The sequence below is a fragment of the Mesocricetus auratus genome, unplaced genomic scaffold, assembly GCF_017639785.1.
Source record: "Mesocricetus auratus isolate SY011 unplaced genomic scaffold, BCM_Maur_2.0 Super-Scaffold_100015, whole genome shotgun sequence".
Taxonomy (NCBI): Eukaryota; Metazoa; Chordata; class Mammalia; order Rodentia; family Cricetidae; genus Mesocricetus; species Mesocricetus auratus.
The window spans coordinates 32,919,700-32,945,696 of NW_024429198.1; the positions used below are offsets into that span (position 1 = coordinate 32,919,700).

Here is a 25,997-nt window from a genome sequence, read left to right on the forward strand (position 1 = left end):
ATTTCGTGAACATTTGGTAGAATTCCTGAGTGAAGGCATCTAGACCTGGAGTCGTCTCAGTGGGCATTGAGAAATTAATTTAATTCAAGTAATTCAATAAGTTACTCAGAGTTTCTCTTTGCTTTTTAGTAAGTCCTCACAGTTTGTATCATCCTTGGAATCTGTCTATAGCATCTAGGATATCCAGTATTCATCATATGGTCACTCGCAGGATTTGTATATAATCTTTTCTTAAAATTTTACTTTAGATTGATTAACTATACCTACATTCACACCCACATAATTACACACATCTAAAAATTAGAAGCTAAGGTCTGCATATGAGAGAAAGCATGGGTTTTTTTTCCTTCTGAGCCAGTGAGTTAATATGATATTTACGGTTCCATCCATAAAACCTTAGAAAAGGGCCCATGAGACAGGATGGGGGACGAGGTGTAAGTATGGGTGTGGGGACAGTAACAACACGCATAGCATGAAAATGAAAAGGTGAGCACGAAGAGCAGAGGGGTGCGGGAGGGGGGAGGGGGCACTGTGTGAAGAACAAGAGCAGATAAGCCAAAACCCAGTAGAGATGAAAATGTCACAGAGAGACCTGCTACTTTGTAGACTGATACAAAAATGTTTTAAATCATTTTAGGACAGTTTTAAATTTACAGAAAGATTGCCGTTAAGATACGGAGGATTCCCATACATACCATGATTGTTTTCTCAGTTCGGGGCATTTTTGTAATGAATGAGCCGATGCTGATAGACCATAATTAGCTGAGGCTATACTTTATTTGGATTTAGTTTTTCCTGAGTGTTCTTTCTAACCTAATGTTCCAAGACGCAGGAGAACTCATTCTGCTTAGCTGTGATGTCTCCTGCATCCCTTTTCATTGTGGTTACTCCTCACTCTCCTCGTGTTTTGATGACCTCTTTGTTTTTGAGACTACTGGTCAGTGTTTTACAGGCCGTCCCTTGATGGCGATCTGTTCTTTGTTGTGCTTCTCATCATTAGACTAGGATTGTGACTCTGAAAGGGAAAACAACAATGGCTGTGTACCGTTTCTACCCATCATACAGGCATCCACACTGGCCACGCTGGCTTACCATTGCTGATGATCTTGATCCCTAAGCAGGGAAGTGTGTCCAGATACCCCACTGTGGGGTCCTTCTTCTCCCTTTCCACAGAGCAAATTCCTTACGTAGAGCCTATCTTTAGAAGGTGGGGAACCACGCGGCCCCTTCCTGAGGGTGATGTATCCAGATAAATTATTTAGTATTCTTCTGCATGGAAGCTGTGTCTACCCAACTATTTATTCTGGCATTTGTTTGTATCTGTGTGGACTCGTGGATGTTTATTTTGTGCTATTTTGTTTTGTTGCTCAAATTGTTCCAGCTTTGGCCCCTGGCATGTTGCCCAGTTGGTTCCTGTCTCCTTCAACATGCTCCATGTTTGTGGGGTTTGTTTTGCTTCCTGGCTTTCTGCTGTTCTGAAATGGCCAGGCTCATCTCACATGTTTCCTGAGCCATATCCTAGAATCAGATATCTCTTGCAGGGATCCAGGCTCCTTATCACAGTGGCCATTGCTAATGGATACTCACAATCCCTTGTCCATAAGCATCGACAGCATTGTCCTCCCTTCCATTTGTGATTTGGATCATTTGAATTGCTTCTTTTTTTCATCCTACCTAAAGATGTGCTGATTTTGTTGGTCTTGTCAAAGACTCGACTTTTTTCTTTGTTTCTTTCCCTATTTTTTTTCTAATCTCCAGTCCATTCTGCTTGTTTGGATTAGGTTTGTACTTTTTCTTAGTTTCTAATAATGACTTTCCTTTTAGGTTTTTATACTCATATATTTCCCTGTTTGTGCTGCTTTAGTCTGTATGGTTTTGGTATATTTTCATCAATGTCTATGTGTATTTGAATTTCTCTTATAATTCTTTCTGTCTGTGTGTGGTATGTTGGTATGTGTACATGGTTGAGGGGGGAGCATACATCTAGAGGCTGGGGCAGGAGGATGTCTTCCTTTATCACTCTCTGGCTTATTGCCTTGAGGTAGGACCTCTCACTGAACTGGAAGATCTCCATTTCAAGAGATGGGGGAAGGGAGGAGAGATAAGATGGGAAAGATAAAAGATATATGTGTATATATATATATATATATATATAATCTCAAATAATGTGTATCTTTTTTCTAACTGCATAATCATAAAGATGTTGTTATTGTTGAGTATACATTAAAGGGAATGAAAATAAATTCCATTTTTATGTAAATACTTTTTTTGAGACAGTGTCTTTTTATGTAGCCCAGGATGTCCTGGAACTTGTGGTGATCCTCCTACCTCAATCTCCTGTGTACTAGGATCACAGGCATGAGCCACCGTGCCCAGCTGAGGATAATGTACTTTCACTTACTGGTCTAAGAATCTTGTATTGAGATTCATTCTCTTTTGAGCTTTAAAAGCTAAACCTGTCCACTTCCCTCAGTGTTTGCTATCTTGCTGCAGAGATAAAGACCAAGATTACCTACAGAGTGTGTTAGTGTTGTCCAAATAATGGAATGACAGTTTATTTTGCTTAATGTTGTGGATACTAAGGAGTCACACACATGTGAGTTTCCCAGTGACAAGTATTCTTCCTTTAAAAAGCACTTGATTCTTGCTCTTTATTTGCCAGTTTTCATAATAATAGACAGATTCCCTCGCACTCTCTAAAAGGTAGTAATCTGTGTTAGTGTAAGCAGTTGGTCCCATCCATCATGTGTTGATGGCTCAGGACGCGAAAGACCCATGGCTGCTGGGAGATTGCTCTGGCTACTTGCTCCTTTCTTTCCTAAGTCTGTTTCAGGAAAGGTGCCCTTCCTCAGCTCGTGTATGTGTCCTCCCCTGTGTCTAGAATTAATTCCTCCAGGGAAAAAGCATACTGCCTCAGTTTAGTGCTCTATGCTGGTGGGAAAGGGGGCCTTTGATATGTTATTCACTAACTTGTCTCCTGGCCTAGCTAGGCCCAGCAAAGCTGCTGTGGGAGGCTGGGGGGGGTGCGAGTGCTCACCTGCCTGTGTGCGTGTCACCACACCCAGCCGAATCTAGCCAGTGAAATCTGGTTTCGTATTCCCATTACACATTTTAAAATAGGATAAACAATCGTTTTTAATGGTCAGAAAGTTTACATAATCCCTTTTCTCTGGAATTTTTTCATCTATTACTATCCAAATAATTTTTCTTCTATTCTTCTGTCCTACTAACTTATGCTTGATTGTCTGTCATTCTTCTGTATAATAAGAAGTTTACATAAGTTAAAGTTGAATTTTTTTCATATGGTTATAAATCTGTTAAAATTACTCCTAAATTGTTGTTCAATGGTATTTTCGGCTTGCAAAGTGGGAAGAGCTCCAGAGATAGGGACACTGGGTTCACACTTGTAACGCTATCACTCAGGAGGCTGAGTTAGGAAAATTTAAGTCCATGAGTTCAAGACCAGCTTAGGTGACACACACACACACACACACAGCATTGTGAGAGGGGGTATGTAGGCACATTTTAGATGCAGTGTAATTATCACCCTGAATTGTGTAAAACGACTAAAATGAGGCAGCCGTGGCATTGTCATACTTCTGTAATTACCTCTTACCAGGCCAAGGCAGGAAAATAAGAACTGAGTCCAAACTGGACTACATAGGAAGACCCTATCTGAAAAACAAGCAAACAACGTGGCACATGTCAAGAGAGTGGCTGCTGATGAGCTGTCTGCGCAGGCGTATAATCACGTGTATGTGCGTGCGGCAATGCTTCCAGAGGAGGAGGACAGGAAGGGAAGGGTGTGGGAGTGAAGACTTAGGCTGGGTGTGATCAAATAAAAGTTATATATAAGCATGAAATTACAAAAGAATTAGAAATATTTAAATAAAAATGGCTAATGTGAATTAGAGAATTTACCCTTTAAAGGTTTTAGATTGAGTTGTGACAGTGTTTATTAAATTATGGTCAATTGTTGATGCTGATACCAATATTGATAAATAACTGTGGTCGTTCAGAATAAGTACCTTAGACATCCTGCATTCAGTGAAAGGTATCTATTGCTCGGTGACAGGAAGTGTCTGGGGGTTTTTTGGGTTGTTTTTGTTTTTGTTTTTGTTTTTTACGGTTATGCATGTCAACACCAGCACGAGCTTTGTCACATAAACCAATCAAATGCCGTGTAAGAGAGAGTAAAGCCAGCGAGGGTGGGGCTCCCAGGTGAGCAGGGGAGTGAAGAAGGGCTCTTGGGCCGTTCCCTGCTCCACGTGCCAAGAGTAAGTCAACCATCAGCATCATTTAGATGACTGTCTGCTGCAAGTTCAGTATGAGCAGCTTCTGAGTTTGCTCAAAGTAGACAGAGGAAAAACACTTGACGTCCAAGACTCATCATCTAGTCACCAGAGCCACACATCCAGTTTCCAGAAGGTAGAAGACCTTGGCTTTACCAAGAATTCTATGGCATTGAGTTGCAACTATTAATTCCTTCATTTGGAGCCCGCTTGTTTAACCTCAAGTTAAGTGGAGAATAAGAATTTTAAATTTTTAGATAAAACGAGTTTATTACATCACGTTTTCACACCTCTGTTGGAACTCTGGACCTTATTAAACACACATAACAGGCTCTGTAAGTGGCAAACCTCACATGGTCAGGCACAAACCAGACTTTTTAACCTTAAGAAAAGTCTGGATTCTTTTGTCTTTCCAAATTACCATAGGAAGGTACACATTTTAGGAAAAGTGTTTAATACTGAGAAACACTTTGAGCTGCATGTTGATTAGCTTGGGTATTTAGTGTGGGTGCTGACTCTGCAGTGGAGGGCTGTAAGCACACCTACAAGGGTGTTCCTCAGGTGAGTGTGCAGTCATGCATCCTGCTGAGGATACCCAAACAAGGCCTGGACATGAGCAAACTGCTCCTGGGGTTACATTACTCATCGTTACAGCTCTCTGTGTCTTCATCAGGAAGAAAGGGGCATGTGCTCACGGACTCAGCAGAAGGCAACTACACAGATGAGAAACATGGAGACTGCCCAAATAAATATGTTATGATTTGATTGGATGAGTAAATGGGAAAAAAGCCATACAGAACATGGGTTGTAGGCTTTATCTCTTTAAAACTGTATCTTACAGTTTTTCCTCCCCAGTGGGTGAAGACCAGCATGTTCCTCTCAGGCCGTCTGTTGCTGGGGCACCCTTTGTAAAGTGCCGAGAAGAAATGATGTGTTTTCCTGAGTAATGGGAGCGGGGTGAAAGTCTAATCTGCACCTCTGACACCAGTGGAGACAGGAGAGAGCCCTTTCCTCTGCTCTCTCCAGGGCATTAGCCGTTCATAAATGTGACTAGTCAAACCTGAATTTAGGGGCCATACTCCTTCCCCCTTACTGAGTGTGGGGGCCATAGTTCTCCCCTTACTGAATGTAAAGGGTATACTTTTCCCCTACTGAGTGCGTGGGGGACATAGTTCTCCCCTTACTGAGTGTGGGGCCATGCTTCTCCCCTAACTGAGTGTGGAGGCCATGCTTCTCCTTACTGAGTGTGGGAGCCATGCTTCTCCCTAACTGAGTGTGGGGGCCATGCTTCTCCCTACTGAGTGTGGGAGCCATGCTTCTCCCCTAACTGAGTGTGGGGGCCATGCTTCTCCTTACTGAGTGGGGGGCCATGCTTCTCCCCTAACTGAGTGTGGGGGACATACGTTCTCCCTAACTGAGTGGGGGCCATGCTTCTCCCCTAACTGAGTGGGGGGCCATGCGTCTCCCCTAACTGAGTGTGGGAGCCATGCTTCTCCTTACTGAGTGTGGGGGCCATGCTTCTCCTTACTGAGTGGGGGGCCATGCTTCTCCCCTAACTGAGTGGGGGGCCATGCGTCTCCCCTAACTGAGTGGGGGGGCCATGCTTCTCCCCTAACTGAGTAGGGGGCCATGCTTCTCCCCTTACTGAGTGTAAAGGGTATACTTTTTCCCCTACTGAGTGTGTGGGGGACATAGTTCTCCCCTTACTGAGTGTGGAGGCCATGCTTCTCCTTACTGAGTGTGGAGGCCATGCTTCTCCTTACTGAGTGTGGAGGCCATGCTTCTCCTTACTGAGTGGGGGGGCCATGCTTCTCCTTACTGAGTGTGTGGGGGACATAGTTCTCCCCTTACTGAGTGTGGAGGCCATGCTTCTCCTTACTGAGTGTGGAGGCCATGCTTCTCCTTACTGAGTGGGGGGCCATGCTTCTCCTTACTGAGTGGGGGGGGCCATGCTTCTCCTTACTGAGTGAGGGGGCCATGCTTCTCCTTACTGAGTGGGGGGCCATGCTTCTCCTTACTGAGTGTGGGGGCCATGCTTCTCCCTTACTGAGTGTGGGGGCCATGCTTCTCCCCTTACTGAGTGTGGGGGCCATGCTTCTCCCCTTACTGAGTGGGGGGGCCATGCTTCTCCCCTTACTGAGTGTGGGGGAGGAGACGGTAGACTTCTGACTAGTCACTGGATGTAGCTTTCCCCAAGCCAGCATTTTGAATTGTTCCTTTGTTAGGTATCCTGGACAGTGTAGGTAGGTAAGAGGTTAAATTTGCTCTGGGGAACCTGTAAGAAGTGGGGACAGCAATTACTACCTGGACAAGTGGGTCTTCACACGAACCTCTGGACATTGATTCCCTTAAACCACTGCTCCTCGGAGTGTAAGTCCCAGACACTAACATTAGTTACTTCTGAGGACCTGTTAAAAACACAAATTCCCGGGCTACATCCCCAAATCTGAGAACTTTGTAGATGATTTTTGACCCAAACCTTAGGAACTTGAAATGATTTGTCCAGTATGACACCCAGATGATATAGTGGCTATTCATGTGTAACATTAAACATTTAATCTCTGTGTATGTTAGAGCCCACTCATTTACCTCTTAATTATACTGAAGACTATGCTAAGCCAAGACCCTCAGGCCAGATTGACGATGGCCATTTCCTTGCCACCTTCAAGAGGTGTCCAGTATGCTGTGGGATGGGGTCCTCTGCTGTGAGCATAAGCTCTGTGTGCAGCTCCATGGGCAACCAGGTTGGGGCTGGAGAAAAGCAGTTGGCCCTGGGCATTAGCATTTGTGGTGCCGCCACTTACCGTAAATTCTGTGAGTGGAAAGGTTTAAGCAGGGAGGGGTAGGAAACTTGGAGAGGATTAATCAAAATAAAGGGGATTTTTTTCTAAAGGCTACCTGAAAACCTACTACTTTAAAACCAAAATTAAAAACATACTTTATATATTTTAAATAGGATTTGACTTGCTCAGTCACAAGACAGTAGCATGGGGCAGCTCGTGGCTCATGGGGGCTTAGTTACTACAGGGTTCCATGAACACACTGTACCTCCTTCTCACGGATTCTTCCCAGTGTTCACTTACCTCCTCTCTTGCCTTGTAGTTTGGGGCCGAATTCCGAAGGTTCTCCTTGGACCGTCATAAGCCTGGGAAGTTTGAAGACTTCTACCAGCTGGTCGTGCACACCCACCACATCTCTAACACCGAGGTGACCATCGGCTATGCTGACGTACATGGGGACCTGCTGCCCATCAACAATGATGACAACTTCTGCAAGGCCGTCTCAAGTGCAAACCCCTTGCTTAGGGTCTTCATCCAGAAGCGAGGTATGAGGCAACTGCACCGCCCTGCTCACCCAGCAGTCACTTAGGGCAGAAGTAGGACACTTTGCCCTCTCTTGGTATGGGACACAAAGATTCGGTTTTTGGCCTGTAGTAGAGGACTTTAAAGTTAATTTTCAGATCAATACTAATTGCTTAAAGGTCTTAAAAGTAGCTAAATTGCCTTTTCCGCCTTAAATAGCATTGACCTCTGCCTTTTAAAGATGTAAGAAAAATAGTACAAATACTTTGAGTCTTTTGTGAAGAGTAAATAATGCCGATATTTTTAGCATTTTAACTAGAAGCAAGTGAATTCAGTAACAAAGGGGCGTTTGTCAGCATCTTAAGAATTACACTAGAGGACCATACTTGGTATGTACTTTTCACATCTCTGTGAAACTAGGGAAAATATTGGCTTTAAATTGTAACTTTGGGTAACTCTAACCTCTAAAATCCCAGCATTTGTAAGCAAACACCATTTTGTATTGAAATAAGTTACTGGCACAGGCAGGTTGGTGACAGGCTGGCCAGGCAGCTGGGAACTCATCCTGTTTGCCCCTCAGAAGTGCACCTCAGATTTCGTTTTCTCACATCTAAGCTTGGCAGAGCCTTGTCACTTAAAAATATTAGGTTAATGGAAAGAGCCAGCTGCAGGGGGTGCTTAGAAGTAGAACGAGGGCTTTTTATAGTCGATTTATTAACTATTATCCTTCTTCCTGGGGCAAACCTACCTTGAGCATTGCGAGCACTGGCCGGGAGAAGGGCAGACTGAGGAGCCAGTGGAGACCCTGCAGCGCCAGGCAGCCCCAAGCCATGCCTGCTGTGAACGGCTGCACCTTGGGTGTCTTTTCCCTCCACCCTTTCAGTATTATTTCATGCTCCCTTCTTCCTCTTCCCTGAGTGGCAGCATGGCCACTGTGTGAGCACGTCCGTCATGTGAGCTCAGATCCTTCTCGTGGGCCCCACCATCCTTTCTGGGCGTCATGGAAAGAGCCAGAGACAGCCACTGTGGTGTGCTGAGTGAGGAGATGGAAGAGCCAGGGTGTGATGCTGGCCGTGGGGCTCACAATTGTTAGCCAGGCCTTCTTAGTGTCTTTGTTTGCAAAATATGAGTGACAGTGGCACCACTCATCCAGTTACAGTGAAGTAAAACGTCGAAAGACAGCAGTCTGTGGCCTGTAAATATTGATCTTTATTATTCTTACTCGTGCTGATGGCAGACGGTAGGAAACTCCTGACCTCACTTCAGTCCAGTTCTCTGGCACAAAACCAGAACATGTTGGCGTCTGTATTATCGTAGAACCTGCATGTTGCTGATGACGCAAGAGACCAGTAGAGCTGCCCCTTCTCAGAGTGATTCGGAGACATAGGAAATCAAGACTCTTGTGCTCCCTGTAGCTCTTTGTAGCCCAGAGTGTCCCTCTTGTCCCTCCTCTGTCGTCTGCAGTAGCCATAGCTGGTCCTGATGTACACTCCTGCATCTTCCTACCCCATCCTAGAACTCTGCCCATCACACCACTGGAAAATCCATCCACTGGCACTCTCTGCCTTCTTTCTCAGTGTCAGTTCTAATTAGCTCATGTTTTCCTCTGCCTGCCTGTCCTCTTCTTCTTTTCTCTTGATGTCACCCATTACAGGTTTTTAGGGTGGCTTGTGGTTCATCTCCACCAGACTACAAGGCCCCTGGTGCTGGTTCCTGGCTGTGCCACAGTGACCCCAGCTCATGGCCTTGCTCCCAAGGGGCAGGTAAAGGGGTGAAGGTCCAGCTTGAGTGAGGTATGCCCCCCACCATGGAGCGGCTGAACCTGGAGTCAGACTGGGAGCTCAGGTCGGCATGCTGCGGGTGGGACTGCACCAACCTCCCCACAGCTGGAGTGGCTTTCCCTCCTTCAGCATGCAGTCTGAGGCCCAGCGCCCTCCCAAGGTTATTTATTTTTCCTTGCTCTTATTTTTCCTCTGCCCTGAATAGCTGTATGGCATTGCAAAGCTGGCTTTTTCGTATTATATAAGCTCGGATCCTTCTTGTGGGGTCCTGTATCCTTTCCAAGGTGGGAAAGTTCCTGATTATTGTTGGGTTCCCATATCTACGAACTCTTTGCTGGGCCCATGTGCACTATCCTGGCCCCTCTTTATACCTCTGGATAACTCAGAACCTTCTCTTCACCCTCCTCATGGAGTTCTGACTGGAGTAACTGTGCCAGAGAGGCAGATCTATGCATCTGTACATCTGTGGACATCTGGGCACATTTGTCTGCAGGATAGCCTTGCTGGTACATAACCATGCAGATCTTGTGTCCATGTGGCTGAAGACTACCAGGGGTCAACACTCATAGTCCATTTTCTTTCCATGACATTGGCCTAGAGAGGCCAATGGGTTCAGTGAGTCCCAGGTGGTTCCCATATTGACACAGACTTTTTTAAAGTTGGTTGATGCGTGTGAGTGCAGTGCCCATGGAAGCCAGAAGGTGTGGGGTCCCCTGGAGTTGGAGGTACAGGTGGTTGTAAGCTCTCTGATGTGGGTGCTTGTAACCAAGGCCTAACCCTCTACAAGAGCAGCACTTGCTCCTAAATGGCAGCCAACTTCCCAGCACTGACTGACACAGATTTTTAGGGAGAAACTCTATTACCACACCAATGAAAAGTAAGCATTCTTCATAAATGTTGAAATAAACCGTCAACTATGCTTAAAACTGTCCTGGCCCTTACAGTAATGTCTGCCCTCAAGCCACATGAGGACATAACAATAAGATGACAGGCAAGTATCCCTTTCAACTAGAATTCCCTGCAGAACCCAAGTGTGTGGGTACACATCCACATAGACTTGCACAGTACCATTCACAACAGCCTAAGAACTAACAGAACCCAAGAGTCTACCTTCCAGTGAACAGATCCATGCAAGCGAATATTACCTGCCGTAAGAGAGAGCTAAGTATTACCTCATGGCAGTGAAGGTCACAAACAGTGTGCTGAGGGACCTACGCCAGGACCCAGGGCCACTTACTGTGATCCCATTATTCAAGGGCTCTGTAATTGAAAGCTTATCTGCTTCTGCTATTGTAACCCTAAGTCAATATTAACGGTGGTTTTCTGGTCGTTGGAGAACATGCACACAGAGTGGAGACGCATTGAGCCACTCGCTGTGTACATTCTTGGCTGAGAAGGCAGCACAGCAAAGCGCTTCATGCTGTGTTTCTCTTACCAGCATCCATCTCTCACACGCGTCCAATGACGCCATTATCGCTTTTGCTTATTTGTCTTTTGTTGGTGATTTCACTCTTTAAAGTGGCCGAGGGCTGAAGTGGTATCTAAGGAGGTTGTAGTGTGCCTCGTGGAGATGTCATGTAAGAGAACCTTCATTCAAGCCCCCTGGACACTGGCTTAGTAAATACCAAACATTGTCTTTAGACAGAAGTCACGTGATGTAGTGACTGGTTGTTGAAAGTGTTCTGATTGGAGTCTTGTGGTAACCTGAACATATATTTTTCCAGGGGTCATGGCTCTGGATTTATTAATTCATTATTCTTAGTGACTTTATAGAACCCTTAATAATGAGTTTGCTGAATGTGAAAAGCCCAGGATAAGCAAATTTGTAAAGACAAACAGTTGATTCGGGCTAGGAAGATGCCCCAGGCAGTGAAGTGCCTGCCACACAAGCTTGGTGTCTTGAGTTTGGACCTCTAGCACCCATGTAAAAAGCAAGGTATGGAGATGTGTCTGTTGTTGTAATTTTTAAAAAGTGGAGCAAGAAAGATGTCATGCCACAGGGTTCAAGTGGAGGGGTTTTTTATTAAGAAAAGGTATCATAAAAAGGGGAAAGGTGAAGGGAGAGAATGGCCTCTAGGGACAAGAGCAGTGGGAGAGAGGAAAGAGAGGCAGAGGAAGAGAGAAAAACAGACATGGAGAAAAAGGAGGGAGGGAGGGAGGGAGGCAGGGAGGGAGGCAGGGAGGGAGGATGGATGCGAGGTGGGCAGGGCCCTTTTAAAAGGGAAGGTAGTGAATGTGCACAGGAGGTGCTCTTAGTGGCTGCAGCTGAGGGTGTATCCCGTGAGTACCCCAAGGGCAGGCCAGGACAGATGCCTGAATACTAACATTGTGACCCACTGCTGGGGTCGGGTAGAGACAGACAGGTATGTCTTAGGTTTCTATTGCTGTGATCAAACACTGCGACCAAAGCAACATGGAGAGGGCCTCTTAGCTTACAGTTCTGCACCACAGTCCACCACTGAGGGAAATTCATGGCAGGAGCCTGAAAAGGCCGGGAACTGGGAGGCAGGAGCTGATGCATAAACTATGCAAGAGTGCTCTCACTGGCTTGCTCAGTCTGCTTTGTTATATACCCCAGGACCTCCTGTTCTTCATTCACCATGGGCTGGGCCCTCCCGCATCAGTCACTAGTTAAGAAAATACACCACAGCCTTGCCTACAGGCCAGTCTGGCATGAACATTTACTCATTGAGGTATCCTCTTACCAAACTCCTGTTTGTCAGCTTGAAGAAACAAAAACAAACAAACAAACCCATAGCTAGTACAAGGTGGATCCCTGAAGGGCAACCAGCCTAGCTGAATTGATATACTTCAGTGAGAGACTTTTTTCTCAAAAAACAAAGCTGGAGAGCAATCAAGGAAAGACATACACCGTCAGCCTCTGGCCTAAGCATAAACATCCACCTGCACTGCTAGTAAGCCCCACACATACCCACACACACATCACAGGGGTGAGAGGTGCCAGGGTTAGAGACCTCCGTGAATACGAAACTGCACTTTAATAATGCAGCTTCGTGAGCTGTATCACAGCAAAGCTAACAGCAGTCACAGTGCCCTTCTGACCTGAGATACAGGATCCCAGGGTTTTCTCCAGTCTTCACTTCCAGAATTCAGCCATCCCTGCTACGTGTGGCCACTTGTGAGTTTCCCCACTCCCAAGGGATGGGGTCATGGACATCAGAAACTGTAGTCTGTAAATGTGGATCATCCTGTCCGGAATATTTTGACTTTCTAATTAACATATTCCCTGATAGTCAGAAACTTTCTGGGTGTTTCTTCCAAGCCTCAGGTGTGAGCTATGCCCAGGTACGATCTGTGCCTGGGTATGAGCCATGCTTCAGGTATATGCCATGCCCCAGAGTCAGCTGTACTATGGTGTGGCCTAGGCCCAGATAGGAATGTGTCCTAAGTGTGAGTGTTGTCCAGGTAGAATATTTGACACTCTTCTGATAAAGTGTATCACAGCATTCTTATGGCAGGGCTAATGGTACATGCAGGTCCAAGGTCTCTCTTACAGAAAAGGCTGCATTTGGGGCCCAGACAATCAGCCAGGAGCAACTAACTGCCTTTTGTCCTACTGGGTCCTCATCGGGAGATGTTTTCTTGAAGACTGCCACACAGCCTTTCTGTCCATGGAGGCTTGGGAAGGGCGTATGGCAGGCCCTTGGTTTCAGTCGCACCAACTTCTTTCTTCTACATTTGTCGGCTTCTGCCATCATCTTTCTAGGGCAACTCTTAGCAATCCTGGGCCTTTCTCTTTGGTAAATAACAGCTTCCATTCCACTCCTCTTCAATTAATGCTCAGTCCATGTGGGTAAGGACTACAGCAGGCCCGGAACAAAGGGCTCAGGTTGAGGAGTTTGCATGCCTCGGTTGCAGCCTTGGTGAGTTTCTGTGACTCATTTTTCTACTTGCCTGCCTTTTCCTCCCGCCCTCCCTAGTGGGAGCTGCTGATAGTGAGAGAACAGAGGACTGAGGACCTTAAAGACCCTCAGAGTGTCTCTTATGTTTAGCCCAATAAACAGGAAGTAGACACTAGCGTTGTTACCACTAATTCATCAAGTGAGTCCTTCAAACACAGGTGATGCCCATAATTTTGTCTACCTACAGGCCCTGCCCAGAGCAAGGTGGGCTAGGGCAGTGGTGGGGTGAGGGTTCCTAAAATAAATGTACATGTTGCAGCTAAGCATGTGGCTTTTAGAATAAACAAAACACATTTATCGGAAGTTGTGTGAGGTTACATTTGCTTGTTTTTCAATTAATTGAGTTGCTGTGAAAAATAAGTAAGTAGGACAGTTGTGACTTTGGTTACAGACCCTCCCAGTTTTAAAGTATCGGGCACAAGAATGGGCTCACTTGGCTGTTTTTCTTGGATTCTTATGTGTTGGCTCTTGGTAGGAGGCTTACTTAGCAGGAAACATCAGTGAGCGGTCAGAACTCCCCAAGTTACTCTTTCCTCAGAGGCTGCGTGATACTCCTGTAACATACATTTTGCTGCATGGGCCCCATTATATCATTATATTCCTGTGCTGTCAGGGACGGGTGTGGAGCTGGCTCTCACTTCTCTGGTGGAGGGGCCCCTCTACCTAGTATGTGAGCTTTGGTACTGCCATGGATTCCCAGAAGCTCTCGTGTATGGGAAATTTCCCTTCTCTATCTTTTTCTATGTTTTTGTTTTGTTTCCTTTTGCTTTTTAAAAAGGCCAAAAGGGCCTCTGACACAGCGGCGTGGGAGCATGAAGGAAACGACAGGCCTGCTGCCCCTGTCTTAGAGTAGGCGTGGAGAGAATGTGCTGAGGTAGCCAGTGAGAAGCCACACACCAGCGGTGCCCACCACCCGGAGGAACGTGGCTGTCTGGGAACCACTCCCAGCCACCCTTGAGCCTCAGCTTGTTGTCTGCCTGGTGTCCTTGTGCCTTTCTCGTCTAGTTTGTCATTGATTATCATCTAGCAGTCCCCACAGGGACCTGATGTGCAAACCGGGAGGTGTCACGTCAATGAGCGGATGCCTTTTTCCTTTCTGACCGCTTTTACACAGTCAGTCTAGTGTGTTTGTAATTGGGTTTCGTGCTTTCTAAGTGCCATATGTCATAAATACACCTGATTGTGAAATGCTTTATAAAATGTCTTTTTTAAGACTTGACTGTTTGTGACATATTTGTGCAAAGAAATTCAGGTGACATGGAAATAACTCCCTGCCCCAAGACATCGTTTAGCATTTGGCAAACTGGTTGCAGACCTTAGATGTGGTAAACAGGTCGTTGTACCCATGCCATGGAGGTTGCCTTGGCCTGGCATTGCCCTTTTGTCCCTTTGCAGCTCCGTGAAGATAAACATCACCCTGCCATGATGGACATAAATGCCACCAGTAACTGTGTAGCTGATCTCCCAGTCTTTCTTCCTTCTAAGCCATGTTGTGCCGTGTTACAGAGCTGTCAGTCTCTCTCTTGGGATACATGGATAAAAATATTGCCAAATTAGATGGTAGGTTTGAGCAAAGTCCAGGGTTCCTGCCCTCGGTAGGCTCTCGGTGTGATATCTGAAGCATCTTTGAACATGTCCTATGGAAACTTGTGGCCTTTAAATTTGTCTTCTTGAACACAATGGCAAATGCCATCCCTCCTGCCAGAATGACTGGAACTACCCAGATGACGGCCATCCCTGGGCCTCTACAAACCCTGGGATCCTGCCTGCCCTGGAACCTGCTGTTTATTGACGTTCCTGTAGGCCTCACCTTTGTGAGTGTAGAGTCTGACCTTTTGTCACATGTCATCTGGCAGTGTGGATACATCTCATGTGAGCAATTCACATGATGGGGCAGTTAATTTGCTGTCACTTTGACCAATGTATTGGAAGTCTCAAAACATCTTGTTTCTTCTCTGTGACATCAGAGTCACTCACTGGGCAGCAGTACATAGGTTTATATATAAATTTAAGCTGATGATAACATGGAGCCAAAGTGATTGGTTTTCAGACTTATTTCAAAGACATCGTGTTTTTGTTAACACGTATCTTTGTTAAACAAAAATAATGTAATAGATAATCTAGGAGGAGTATGTTCCTTTGCTTCCAGAGTAAAGGTCATGGCATGTGCTCCTGGCTAGTTTAGATGTGAGGAATTCTTCAGCCAGCTACAGTGGCTGCTGGCTAAACCTGTACTCCACCTACACCACTCAGACACTGCAATACTGTAGTGACTATCATACTACCAATAGAGTCTTGTCTGATGGTGAACTGTCTCAGGCATGCTAAACTGGAACGTTCATCCATTTCCCCAAAAGCTTGGTGGTCTCTCGTAGGTACTGTGGCAAGCAGATCAAGTATGGCTCCAGCTCTGTCAGCACGGGTCTCTGCTGATGGAGGCCATGTGCTAAGTGGAAACTGAGCAGTGTGGTTTCAGTAACGGGGGTTAGGGAGAAAAGCAGGCATACTGTCATGCATCTCTGGGGACCACTTGCAGATGAATGCTTGAATAAGGCCTCCTGAGAGACCAGCAGAGGCTACTTATGTAGACAAAGAAGGCGCCCAGAGGCGGTAGGCAGGGCAGGCTGCGAGCTTGGGCCTCCCCGCAAGGCATGTGCTGTCCAGAGGTTTCCAGTAGGGGCTCTAGAGCTAACTGACAGTGCAGGGGTCCCCCAAGCAGGCCTGCCGCGGACCCCACTCACATCCATTGGTGAGGTTTGGCAGAGACTTCTGCTGGCAGGAATCAGTGAAAAGGCAGCGTGCCTCCTTTCAGCAGCCCCTTTGCAGGCAAGGGGACTGAGATTCTTAGATCCTTGCTGGTCGCTCACTCGCCACAGGTGTTGCCTGGGGCCATTTGCTTCAGCATAGAGATTTTAGAAACATGATCTCCCAAAAGTCAGTCTTGTTTTGTTCCTTTTGACCTGGATGACTGCCAGGTCAGCCAGCTCAAACTTTATACCACAAAATCTAGAGCCCTCCACAAAATTCCCAGTGTCTTGGCCTTCATCATCACATAACAGAGCTACCACCACCACCCCATCCCCCACCCCACCCCCCACCCCACCCCCCACCCCCGCTGCCCCCTCAATGTTTACTCCACCTCCAGCACCACTCTCCATTAGTACCCAGAACTTTGAGGAGTGGTCAGTTAGATACTGGGTTACAGAACCTCCTTTCTTATTAGGCACCTACTGTGTGCTCGGAACTCTGCTGCCTCCTAAGGATACGAGGTCAAGGCTTCTGCCCTAGAGTGTCCTATGCATAGCCCCAGGAGTGCAGTTTTTCCAGGTGACAGGTGCTGTGCTCATGATGAGCAGGGCATGCTGGGAAGGAGGGATTAGAGAGAAGGCTACAGCTCAGAAGGCTTGGTGAGGAGGCAGTGTCTGTGTCGCTGGAGAGTGGACTAAGGAGTGAGAACACGGGCATCTGGGACAGAGTCATGTAGAACGTCAAGGGGGGAAATAAAGTGAAAGTCAGCTCTGAGGTACCTGCAAAAGTGTGCACTGGGAAGACATGGTAGGAATGCTGGGAGTTGCCGTCTCCATGAGTACCTACAAACAGCAGGTGCTCACTAAGCCCTGCAAACAGGAGGTGCTCACTAAGGCCTATAGACAATAGATGCTCACTAAGGAGCTGTTGCATGGGTTAGGGAGCCTTGGGGAGAAGCTAGTCTTCACAGGCGGTCTCAGAGAAAGCAGAATGAGTTCCCACAGCAGGTCAGTAGGAATTAGGGCCAGGTCTCCAGGAAAACAGGCATCTGAATTATCTTGATTGGCATGGTCATAGAAATTATGGGTAGGCATTGATCTTATTCTGTGTTCTGTTAAACATTTGGCATCTTTGTCAGAACAACATTCTACATATTTATGATGGCAAGGTTTTCCCTCTCTGCCAGAGCCTCCCTTATAATACGCACCTGTGTCTGGTTGCTGGGCTACCAAACTCAGGAGCCATTCACATAACAACCAAGTTACTGGTAATTCTGAATCCAAAGCTAAAACTGCTAGAGAGAACTGGGTCGGTACTCTCTCCACGGTCAGCCTTATGGAAAGAGATGGACACTGTCCCCATGCTGTGCCCACTCTCTGCAAAGAGTTTATGATGTCAAAGATACCTTGGTCAGGTGATAGCAATGGAGCTGCAAGTCAGTGGAGGTACAGCCAGGCCCATGCACATCTTATCCTGCCGTCCGCCCTGCTCAGGACTCATCAGAGAGAAGGATATCGTAAGAAGCCATCGGGGGCAAGGGAACACTGCCTCAGACCATGGTTTCCAGATCCCTGCTTGAAACCACCTAACTGGTACCTTTATGCCTTCTGATGCTGGGCTTGAAGCGCCTGGGATCTGCATGTCTTTCCCCATTTTTCTCTCGTCAGTTCCCAGACTCCAGCCTGTCTTCCAGCGTGTGGACAACTCCCACATTCCACCTGGCTTCGCTCCTCTAGATCCCCAGGATAGTGCTGGACCGCAGCTAAGCTGGACTGGTCTCACTGTCACTTATTTCTCCGAATGTCACACAGCTCATACCCAATAGGAGTATCACAGCCCCAAGTCTCTTCCAAGAGAATTCACTGAGCACATCCCAGTAAGTGCCCACAGGGTCCTCAGAATGCCTTACCTCAGTTTCTCTGCCCATCCATGTCATCGTCATCTTCCTGTGCACAAATTCTGACTTCAGGGACCCTCAGACCTCACACCCTGGGTGTGGCCTTATGTAATCGGGGTTCACCCCACCTCTCAGGCCCAGGAATCTTGGGACATAGCCCGTGGCCCAACTTCTCCATGACTCAGCACACTGAAGGCTCTAGTCTGTCACCTGAAAGCATAGAGAAGCCTTATTTCTGTGCATCATGTTAGGAACTTCATTGCCGACATGATTTACATCTGGTTTAGAGACCAGAGATAAAAATTTCCACCATGAACTCTTTTTTCCAGAAACGTAAGGGAGAGTTGGATTTCCTCTTACACGGCACTTTTCTCTTCCTGTTTTGCCCTTATCTCTGTGTTTCCCAACCCCCTGGGGGAACGGGGTTCAGCAGAAGGGTCACCACCTGTGCGCCAGTGCTCATCCCCCAGCCATGCTCTTGCTGTTAACAAACACATTCAGAGGGTTGGGGTGGGGACTCATTAACCTCAGACTGTTTGCTACAGTGTTGTTTTTTGTAGCAGTGATCTGGGGTATGCTCACCCTGGCTGTGTCCAGCCACATTTTAGCCACATGGAGCTGGCTGTGGGGTGTGTAAGGGCCAGAGATCGTAGCCTTTATGAAATTATAAAGGAGTGTAGTAATACTGAATTGTATATTGTAAATTTGTCATCTTAGCCATACCTGTCCCAGTGGCATTCAGCTTGTCTACATTATTAGGTAAACATACCACCACCCACCTCAGAACTTTTGAGTCTTTGGTACCTCAAGGTACAGATTCCTATAAAATGTCAGTGGAACGCTTTTATAATTGCTACCTGTCTGTAGCCTCATCCGACATTCTACAGCAAAGGCAAGGAGTTACATTTTGTTTTCAAAAAGCCAACCACTTGAGAAATAACTATCTCATGCTGAAAAGCCACTGAGTTCCTCAGGACCCCGGCCCTTGCCCACTGACTGTGGCCACCTTGCCTAGGGTGCCTTATCCCTGGCCCTGTGTACAGACACTGCACAGAAAAGGCGTAGGAACTATGCGACTGGCACCTCTGTGATGGACTGGGCTTTACAGTGTACACACTGAGACCAGGAGGGCGCTTCCCAGCTCCTGTCAGGACATGCAGAGTGTCCATCATCTCCCGGGCCTTTCTGAGCCAGAAAAACATCCTCTCTATTAGGAAATGAGTTCTGGAGATTCCAGTATTCCACACTCAGTTTGCTAGGAGCAGGACCCAGAACTGACAGCCCTGTTAGCCCTGCTCCAGAAGGAGCTATAGAATCCATCCCTCTACATCATTCTCCTCCCTCCCAGATGGGAGTGAGGGAAGACCACAGCCAGACCACAGGTCAAGTGCTCAGGATGGGGCCTGTGCAGGCTTGCGGGTTTCAGGTAGCTGGGGCTGGGTCCCTGCCAGGTGACTTCAGTGGGGAGGGAAGGCTCAGAGACTGCCCTTAGCTGTGGGAATGGATGGAGGATTCCATGGTGTTACTTGGCCCCTCTGTAAGAGGCACTGCATCGAGTGTTGTGACCTCTACATCTGCCAGGATGTTTCCCCCAGTACTAGGGATAGAACTGAAGTTGTGTATGCAAGGGAGTGCTCCACCCCTGAGCCAAATCCCAGCTGTCAGGATTGTTAATGACCCCTTCAAGATCAAATGGAAACATTTGTGTGGCTACACTGACTTTGCATAAAAGGATGTGAAGCCGCATGTTTCTGGTGTTCAGGATAACCACTGGTGCACACTGAGACACAGATGACGATGTTTAGACTCAAGGCTTAGATGGTTGGGGTATACATGCTGGAAACAAACCTAAATTTGAAGTGAGTCTTCCTGGTGTGAGCTTCCACAGCAAGCGGCTCTTCTCCCCTTGAGGTCTAGTGTCTATACCTACGCACACCTGTGCTTAAGAGTGCCTGTAAGTGCTGAGCCTCCTGCTAGCCAGAATCAGGAAACTGAATTTCTAAGAGGTTAAGGGTCATCTAAGCCGGCTTGTTTGTTTCCCGGAGGGAGCTGAGACCTAGTGAGGCTGTGCAAACATCTTCATGCTGTACACCCGCATGTGTAGACTTGGCTTTCTCATAAACCAAAGTTTAAATGCTTTAAGTGTCTTTAAGGAATATTACTTGAGGGCTAGAGAGATGGCTTGGTGACTAAGAGCATGACTGCTCTTCCAGAGGTCCCAAGTTCAATTCCAGGCAACCACATGGTGGCTTGCAGCCACCTGTAATGAGATACAGTACCCTTGTCTAGCCTGCAGGGACACATACAGGCAGAATGATGTATCCACTTAATAAATAAATAAATAAATGAATAGCTTCGTGGATATTCATAAACTATTTTAAAAACAAATATTACTTGAGCATAGACCAAAGAACCACTCAGTAGCTTATCCTGTGACAGAAGTCCTGTTGGCATCACCTCAGGAACTCACGTGGAGGCTGCTGCCGTCCATGACTGCAGTATGGAACTGGGTGTTTCAAGTGATGGTTTGTTCTCATCTCAGCGGAACAAGGTTTCCCTCTATGAGTGAAGCTCGAAGAGCGGTGTACAAGGGAGGGAAAGCAGACGAAGATGCCACCGTGGAAAGGAAGTTCAGCTCTACAGTGCTCAACAGGGCCGCCTGAACTCTGCCAAGGCAAGGAAAGAGACGGCATAGACAGGGGTCTTAGTCCATAGCCCACTTGCAGGGGTGTGTGCAGCACCGGCACTAGGCAAGAGAGCTGTTCTGTCACCCAGACCAGTGGCATAGAAGGCGGCTTTGCCTGTGCTGGTGCCCAGCTCTTCCAGGACGGTCTTTCTTCTGACCGGCTCCAGCCAGGGTCATGTGACCAGCAGCTTCCATGCACGTCTTAGAGAGGAGTTAATAGATTTGTTTCTCTTGTCAACCTTTGGGCTTGCAAAAGAAATCCTTGGGATAAGCTTTCACAGACCTTTCCTCCATAGAGGCATGTCTCATATTAAAACATGTGCTTTGCTCTGCTTAGTTGGTCAGTGTCTGTCCAGGCAATGCATCGCACCCATTTCTCACCCCCATTTGTGTGGCTACTTATCACACCCATTTCCCACACTGTATGGTTATTTTACAGTGTAAGACAGGAGGGGTAAAAATACCAGGACACAGGAGAGGTCCATAGGTGGCGGCGTTTCAGAAATCCTACCTTGTGGAAATGGGCATGCAATTACTAACTGTTGTTTTAGGCACAGGCAGGGAGGGGATGGTAAGGAGTTCTGCCTCTCATACGTGGATGAGTTTTGTTGGACAGCCAGAGCCGAGGATACTACCAAGGGATGCCAGGACGCCGTCCCTGCAGGCTCTGAACACACTCCCCACACTGCTGGCTTCCACCTACATTCTCCTGGAGTGCAAGGCTTGCACACTTGCAGTCTAAGAAGTGGAACTGCTCCTTTCACAGAGGACGAAACTAAGTCCCAGATAGGCCATGAGACTTTGTAGAGCCATGCAGCATCAGGGGATGAGCCAGGATTGTGCTGAGCCTGTCCCAACGTCTTCACTCCCTCCACATCCTCTCTATGTTGGTCTTAAAATTGGAGAACACTAGACCCGTGTACAAATGAGTCCTGGTGGCTGGAATTTCATTGGATCAAATGTTCATGGGTTGTACAATGCCCTTTGGGTGACAGTCTGCACAAGAGACAGACATAGCTATGGCCATCCCTGGAGGCTGCCTCTTAGAACCCTATCCCTGTGGACTTATACGTTTGCATCTGGATTGCCGTTTTGTACTAAAGACTTCTTAGAACAGCAGAAATATGGCTTACTCAGATATTAAAACCCAGGGTCTTTATGGTATTAAGTGGAAGCCCCAAGATACACTACCCTAATAGCAGAAGGAGAACCCGGGTCCACATGCACACTGGTTCCTACTTGTGTAAATAAACTCTAAAACAGCCCATCAGCCAGAAAAATATCGCAGCCTGGGGTGGCTAGCTAAGGATAGGGGAGGGTACCCAGAGCCCTGGGTTTCTTTTAGGGGTGATGGAAACACTCTGGAATTACACTGTGGTGGCAACTCTGAAAGCCACAGAATTGTATGAAGTGAAGTTGGTAGACAAGTCATGTACTATAACTATATGATATCACCACCTAGTGATTGCCAGATGCTTTTGTCAGCAGGGTTTCTGAGCTTTTGGCCACTGAGGCTTCCTTTACTGTCTTCACCCTGGGAAAGGTCTGGTCTCCGAGAGATGAGAGAAGAGCCTGGAAGTGAGGCCTTTGAGAGGACACACTTGTCTCTTACGGGATAGAGTGTCTGTGGGTTACCAGGGAGTGGTTGCAAGTCCCACCTGAGTACTGTAGAGCCGGAGTGGCCCGAACGCCCCCATAGTGAGTTTCTGATGTGACAATGGGGGAATAATTCAAAAGACTTCAAAGTGAGCAGCCCTCTTGAAGGAGAGGAAGAAAAGGGACATTCTTCCCTCCAACACATCCTGCTGGACAGTCCAGGGGTGTCCCCTGTGTAGCAGAGCTTAGACAGTCTGCTGGTGTCCCCTGTGTAGCATGGCCTGGGCAGTCTGCTGGTGTCCCCTGTGTAGCATGGCCTGGACAATCTGCTGGTGTCCCCTGTGTAGCATGGCCTGGGCAGTCTGCTGGTGTCCATTGTGTAGGATGGCTTGGACAATATGCTGGTGTCCCTTGTGTAGGATAGCCTGGGCAGTCTGCTAGTGTCCCTGTGTAGCAGGGTCTGAACAGTCTGCTTTTGTGTTTGTCTTGGTCTCTCCTTATCAGAGGAGATCCAGGCCCACAGCTAAGGATGGGCGGGGCCTGATGGCCTGCCTTCTGAGACCTTGTTGGCACTCCTCATTCCTTTGTGGGACTTCTGCAATCTGTCTGGAGTGGTGACTTCATAAAGCCCTGGGAATTACTGAAAGAGGTTTGCCTTAAATATGGGCTTTTCTGCCAACAGTTATTTTCAGTTTTTTCGATTATGGCTGTGCTCTCTGGTAACCACTGCAGTATCTCATAAATACAGACTGAATCACAGCCAAGCTGCGGGGCCAACCCTGGGGTGGAGACAACATGTGGATGGCCTGGAGACTGTCTTCTGCCCACAGCCTGGGAGTGTCAGGTCAGGCAGCCCACTGAGCAGGCCAGGGCCAGGTAGTCCCAGCAGCCACATACTGGCCACCGTGTCACTTCTCGAGTACTTCTTGTTCTCACCTGAAGTTGCAGGGCCCTGAGGAGCCTCCCATCCCAGATTGCGGGGTGCATTCTATTTTGACCTTCCCTGACTGTGAGTCTAGTTTGACTATTCCCCGCTGTGTTGTGCCCAAAGGGGCACACTAGCCAAGGCCCTGCCTGCCTCTGGCTTCCATCTCTGTAAGAAATGAGAGGCTCATGTTTCCTTTATTTTCTAATTGGTGAACAAGGAACAGTGGGAGGCAACCGTTCTTGGGCAAAGAGAGAGCCAGAAGAGGCTGAGGGTCTCTGGTGCTGCCTGTGCATGGGAAAGGCAAGCTGCAGGGTCGGCTGGTGGATCTCAAAGCCTAGGGCAGGAATTTGGGGACGGGTCAGGTTAGCATGAGGAGGTACCTAGCTCTCAGAAAACTGCTTCTACTGGCCTCTCAGTTATGAGTTACAAATAAAGAGGAAAGGGGCGAGTTGTGTTAGAAGAAGCACAAACTGTGGTCTCCAAATTCCTTTTCCCCAGACATCCACATGGGTGCAGTATGCAGACCTGAGTACCCAGTAAGGACCCTTGGTGCCAGGCATCAGGGCCGGGACACAAGGGTGTGTGCCTTGTCCTCCACAGTGCCTCAAGTCCTATCATCTAATTAGACATCTAATTAAAATGCAGCGGAGACTGGGAAAGGATGGGGAGGAACCTCACTGTTGCATGTTTTTGGTTAAGCACATTGTCTAAGAACAGCACTAGAACTTGAGTTTTCCAGATTCACATCCTCAGAACTGCAACAGTCCTAGCAGGCATGAAGCCTGGTGACTGACTCAAAGTCCTGCTTCATAACTCAGTAGCCATGAGGCCCTGATCAGTCATTTCAGCTCCCTGGTGCCTCAGTTTCCTTAGTTGTTAGCTACCGGTCTGGGAGGATTAACTCAGTCCAGGCACCAAGCAGCTGGGCGGAGGCATGTCTGTTCTTTGTGTGCCAAGCTGGAAGGGGCTAGGGTAACCTCTACCGCTTCCCGCCACTCCCACAACGCCAGGCTCGGCAGCTGACTGACCAGTCAACCTGCCAAGGAGGAGGGAGGTCCTGAGACTGCTTTGCAGTAGTTTGTATGTCTGGCTCACACTCAACTACCTGTGGATTTCAGTCCACAGCATGTCGTATTCTCACACTTTCTATCTTGAAAAGCTAAGCTCCGTCCATTGTGAAGCAAATGTCTAAAAGCCATGAAAGCCTCTTGTCTCTCAGACTGGTCCTCACAAGAAAGAGCCTGATCTGATGGCGCTGCCATCACCTTACTACAGTAGGAACAGGATGCAGGCCGTGGAGGGCCACATACATCTTGGAGCAACCCATCTTACGTATTTTGGGGAGAGAACTTCTGTATAGAAGTCTCTTTGATGTCTTAAATTGAATCTAAGACCAGTGTTTTTGTTTGTCTTCCGTTGCTGTGATAAAGACCACAAGCAGCGTGGGGGTAAAGGGCTTTTGTGCTCGCCCATCCCTGTCACAGTCCATGGTGGAGGAGGGCAGGGCAGGACCTCAAGCATGAGCCTGAGGCAGGAACTGAAGCAGAGTCTACAGAGGAACACTACTTTCTGACTTTCCTGCTTATTTAATCAACCCAAGACCACTTGCAGGAGTGGCACTGCGGGGTGGCTGGGCCCCCCATCCAATCATTAATCAGGAAAGTGTCCCACAGAATTGCCTGTCGGCCTATCCGGTGGAGGCATTTTCTCAACTGAGCTTCCCAGGTGACTGTAGATTGTGTCACACTGACAGAAAATGAACCGGCACAGCCAGGAAACATAAAGACGCTGGTTGAGGAGATCCAATCAAGAATAAGTTTTTATGTGTTGCTTCTGTTGTTTTGAGATAGGGTCTCATGATGAAGTGTGGGTGATCCTCCTGCCTCCACTTTCTGGTGCTGGGCTTACAGTCATGAGCCACCATTCCTGGCTGTTGTGTGCTGCTTTGTAAAAAGCAGGAGGAAGAGACAGGACTGAGAGCAGCAGCAAGAGTTACTTCACATGCAAGTACACTGACCATGTATGCAAGGATGTGGGTTCATACGTGTACACTGCAAGAGTATATATGCGCCTCTTTACACACATATGTAAAGTTTGCATGTGCATGCAATTTGTGAGTACATGTGAGAGTGTGTGTGAATGAGGGTGTGTGCACATGCTTGTCTCTGTATGTATGCTGTGGTGTTTGTTTATATACCTAGAATAACTACCCTTCAGGGTGCTATGACATTCAGGTAATTTTGACTCCCAAGTTTGGAAAAAAAAAACCCAATAGAGCTAGTGTACTTTCATCAAAATGAATTTTAATCAGTTTACAATATATTACAATTTGTTACTTTGGGAGGATCCAGTTGACTGTTGAAAGTGAATCTTTTAAGAACAAGGCCACACCTTTAAGCTTGTGAGTTCACCTGACCCAATTCTTACTACTCAGAGTGCAACATTCGGTGTTTAGCTGGAAAATGCTTGAGTTAATGAACCTAAGCACTGCGAGGTGTCCTGTTAAGCTACTAACTCAACACTTCCAATAATGCACTAGAAAGAATGCATATGTAAACATCGCACTTGGAGCAGGAAGCTGAAGAGGGCAGGTATGAACTTCGCACACATATGTCTGTATGCAGGGCTGACCTGGCCTGTGTTCTTGGTGTATATCTAGCTTCCACATGAAGCCCATTGCTACCAGTTCCAGCTGGACAGCTTGAGAGAGTGACTGAGGAAACATGCCTAGCAGCCATCTGGGTTTGACTTTCTAGCTGTCAGAACGCACCCCATTAGCCGGAGCCCCTCTGTGCTGTCACCTGATTAGGTCTTAGCATAATGCTGATTGGAAGCCAAGAGTCT

The 25,997-nt window shown here is 47.4% G+C and overlaps 1 protein-coding gene and 1 long non-coding RNA gene across 2 annotated transcripts in view; one reads left to right on the top strand and one right to left on the bottom strand.

Annotated features, from left to right (window-relative positions):
• Nucleotides 1–25,997, top strand: part of Pard6g (par-6 family cell polarity regulator gamma) — a 63,476-nt gene that overhangs the window by 21,011 nt on the left and 16,468 nt on the right. Inside the window, exon 2 of the mRNA XM_005065416.4 lies at nucleotides 7,395–7,617. Within this exon, the coding sequence (XP_005065473.1) occupies nucleotides 7,395–7,617 (223 nt within the window). The remainder of the gene's footprint in view (nucleotides 1–7,394; nucleotides 7,618–25,997) is intronic.
• On the bottom strand, nucleotides 751–7,502 carry LOC121144305. The gene is made up of 2 exons (XR_005881630.1): nucleotides 7,376–7,502; nucleotides 751–1,015 (listed from the first exon to the last, which is right to left on the bottom strand). It is a non-coding gene; the product is annotated as an uncharacterized LOC121144305 (long non-coding RNA).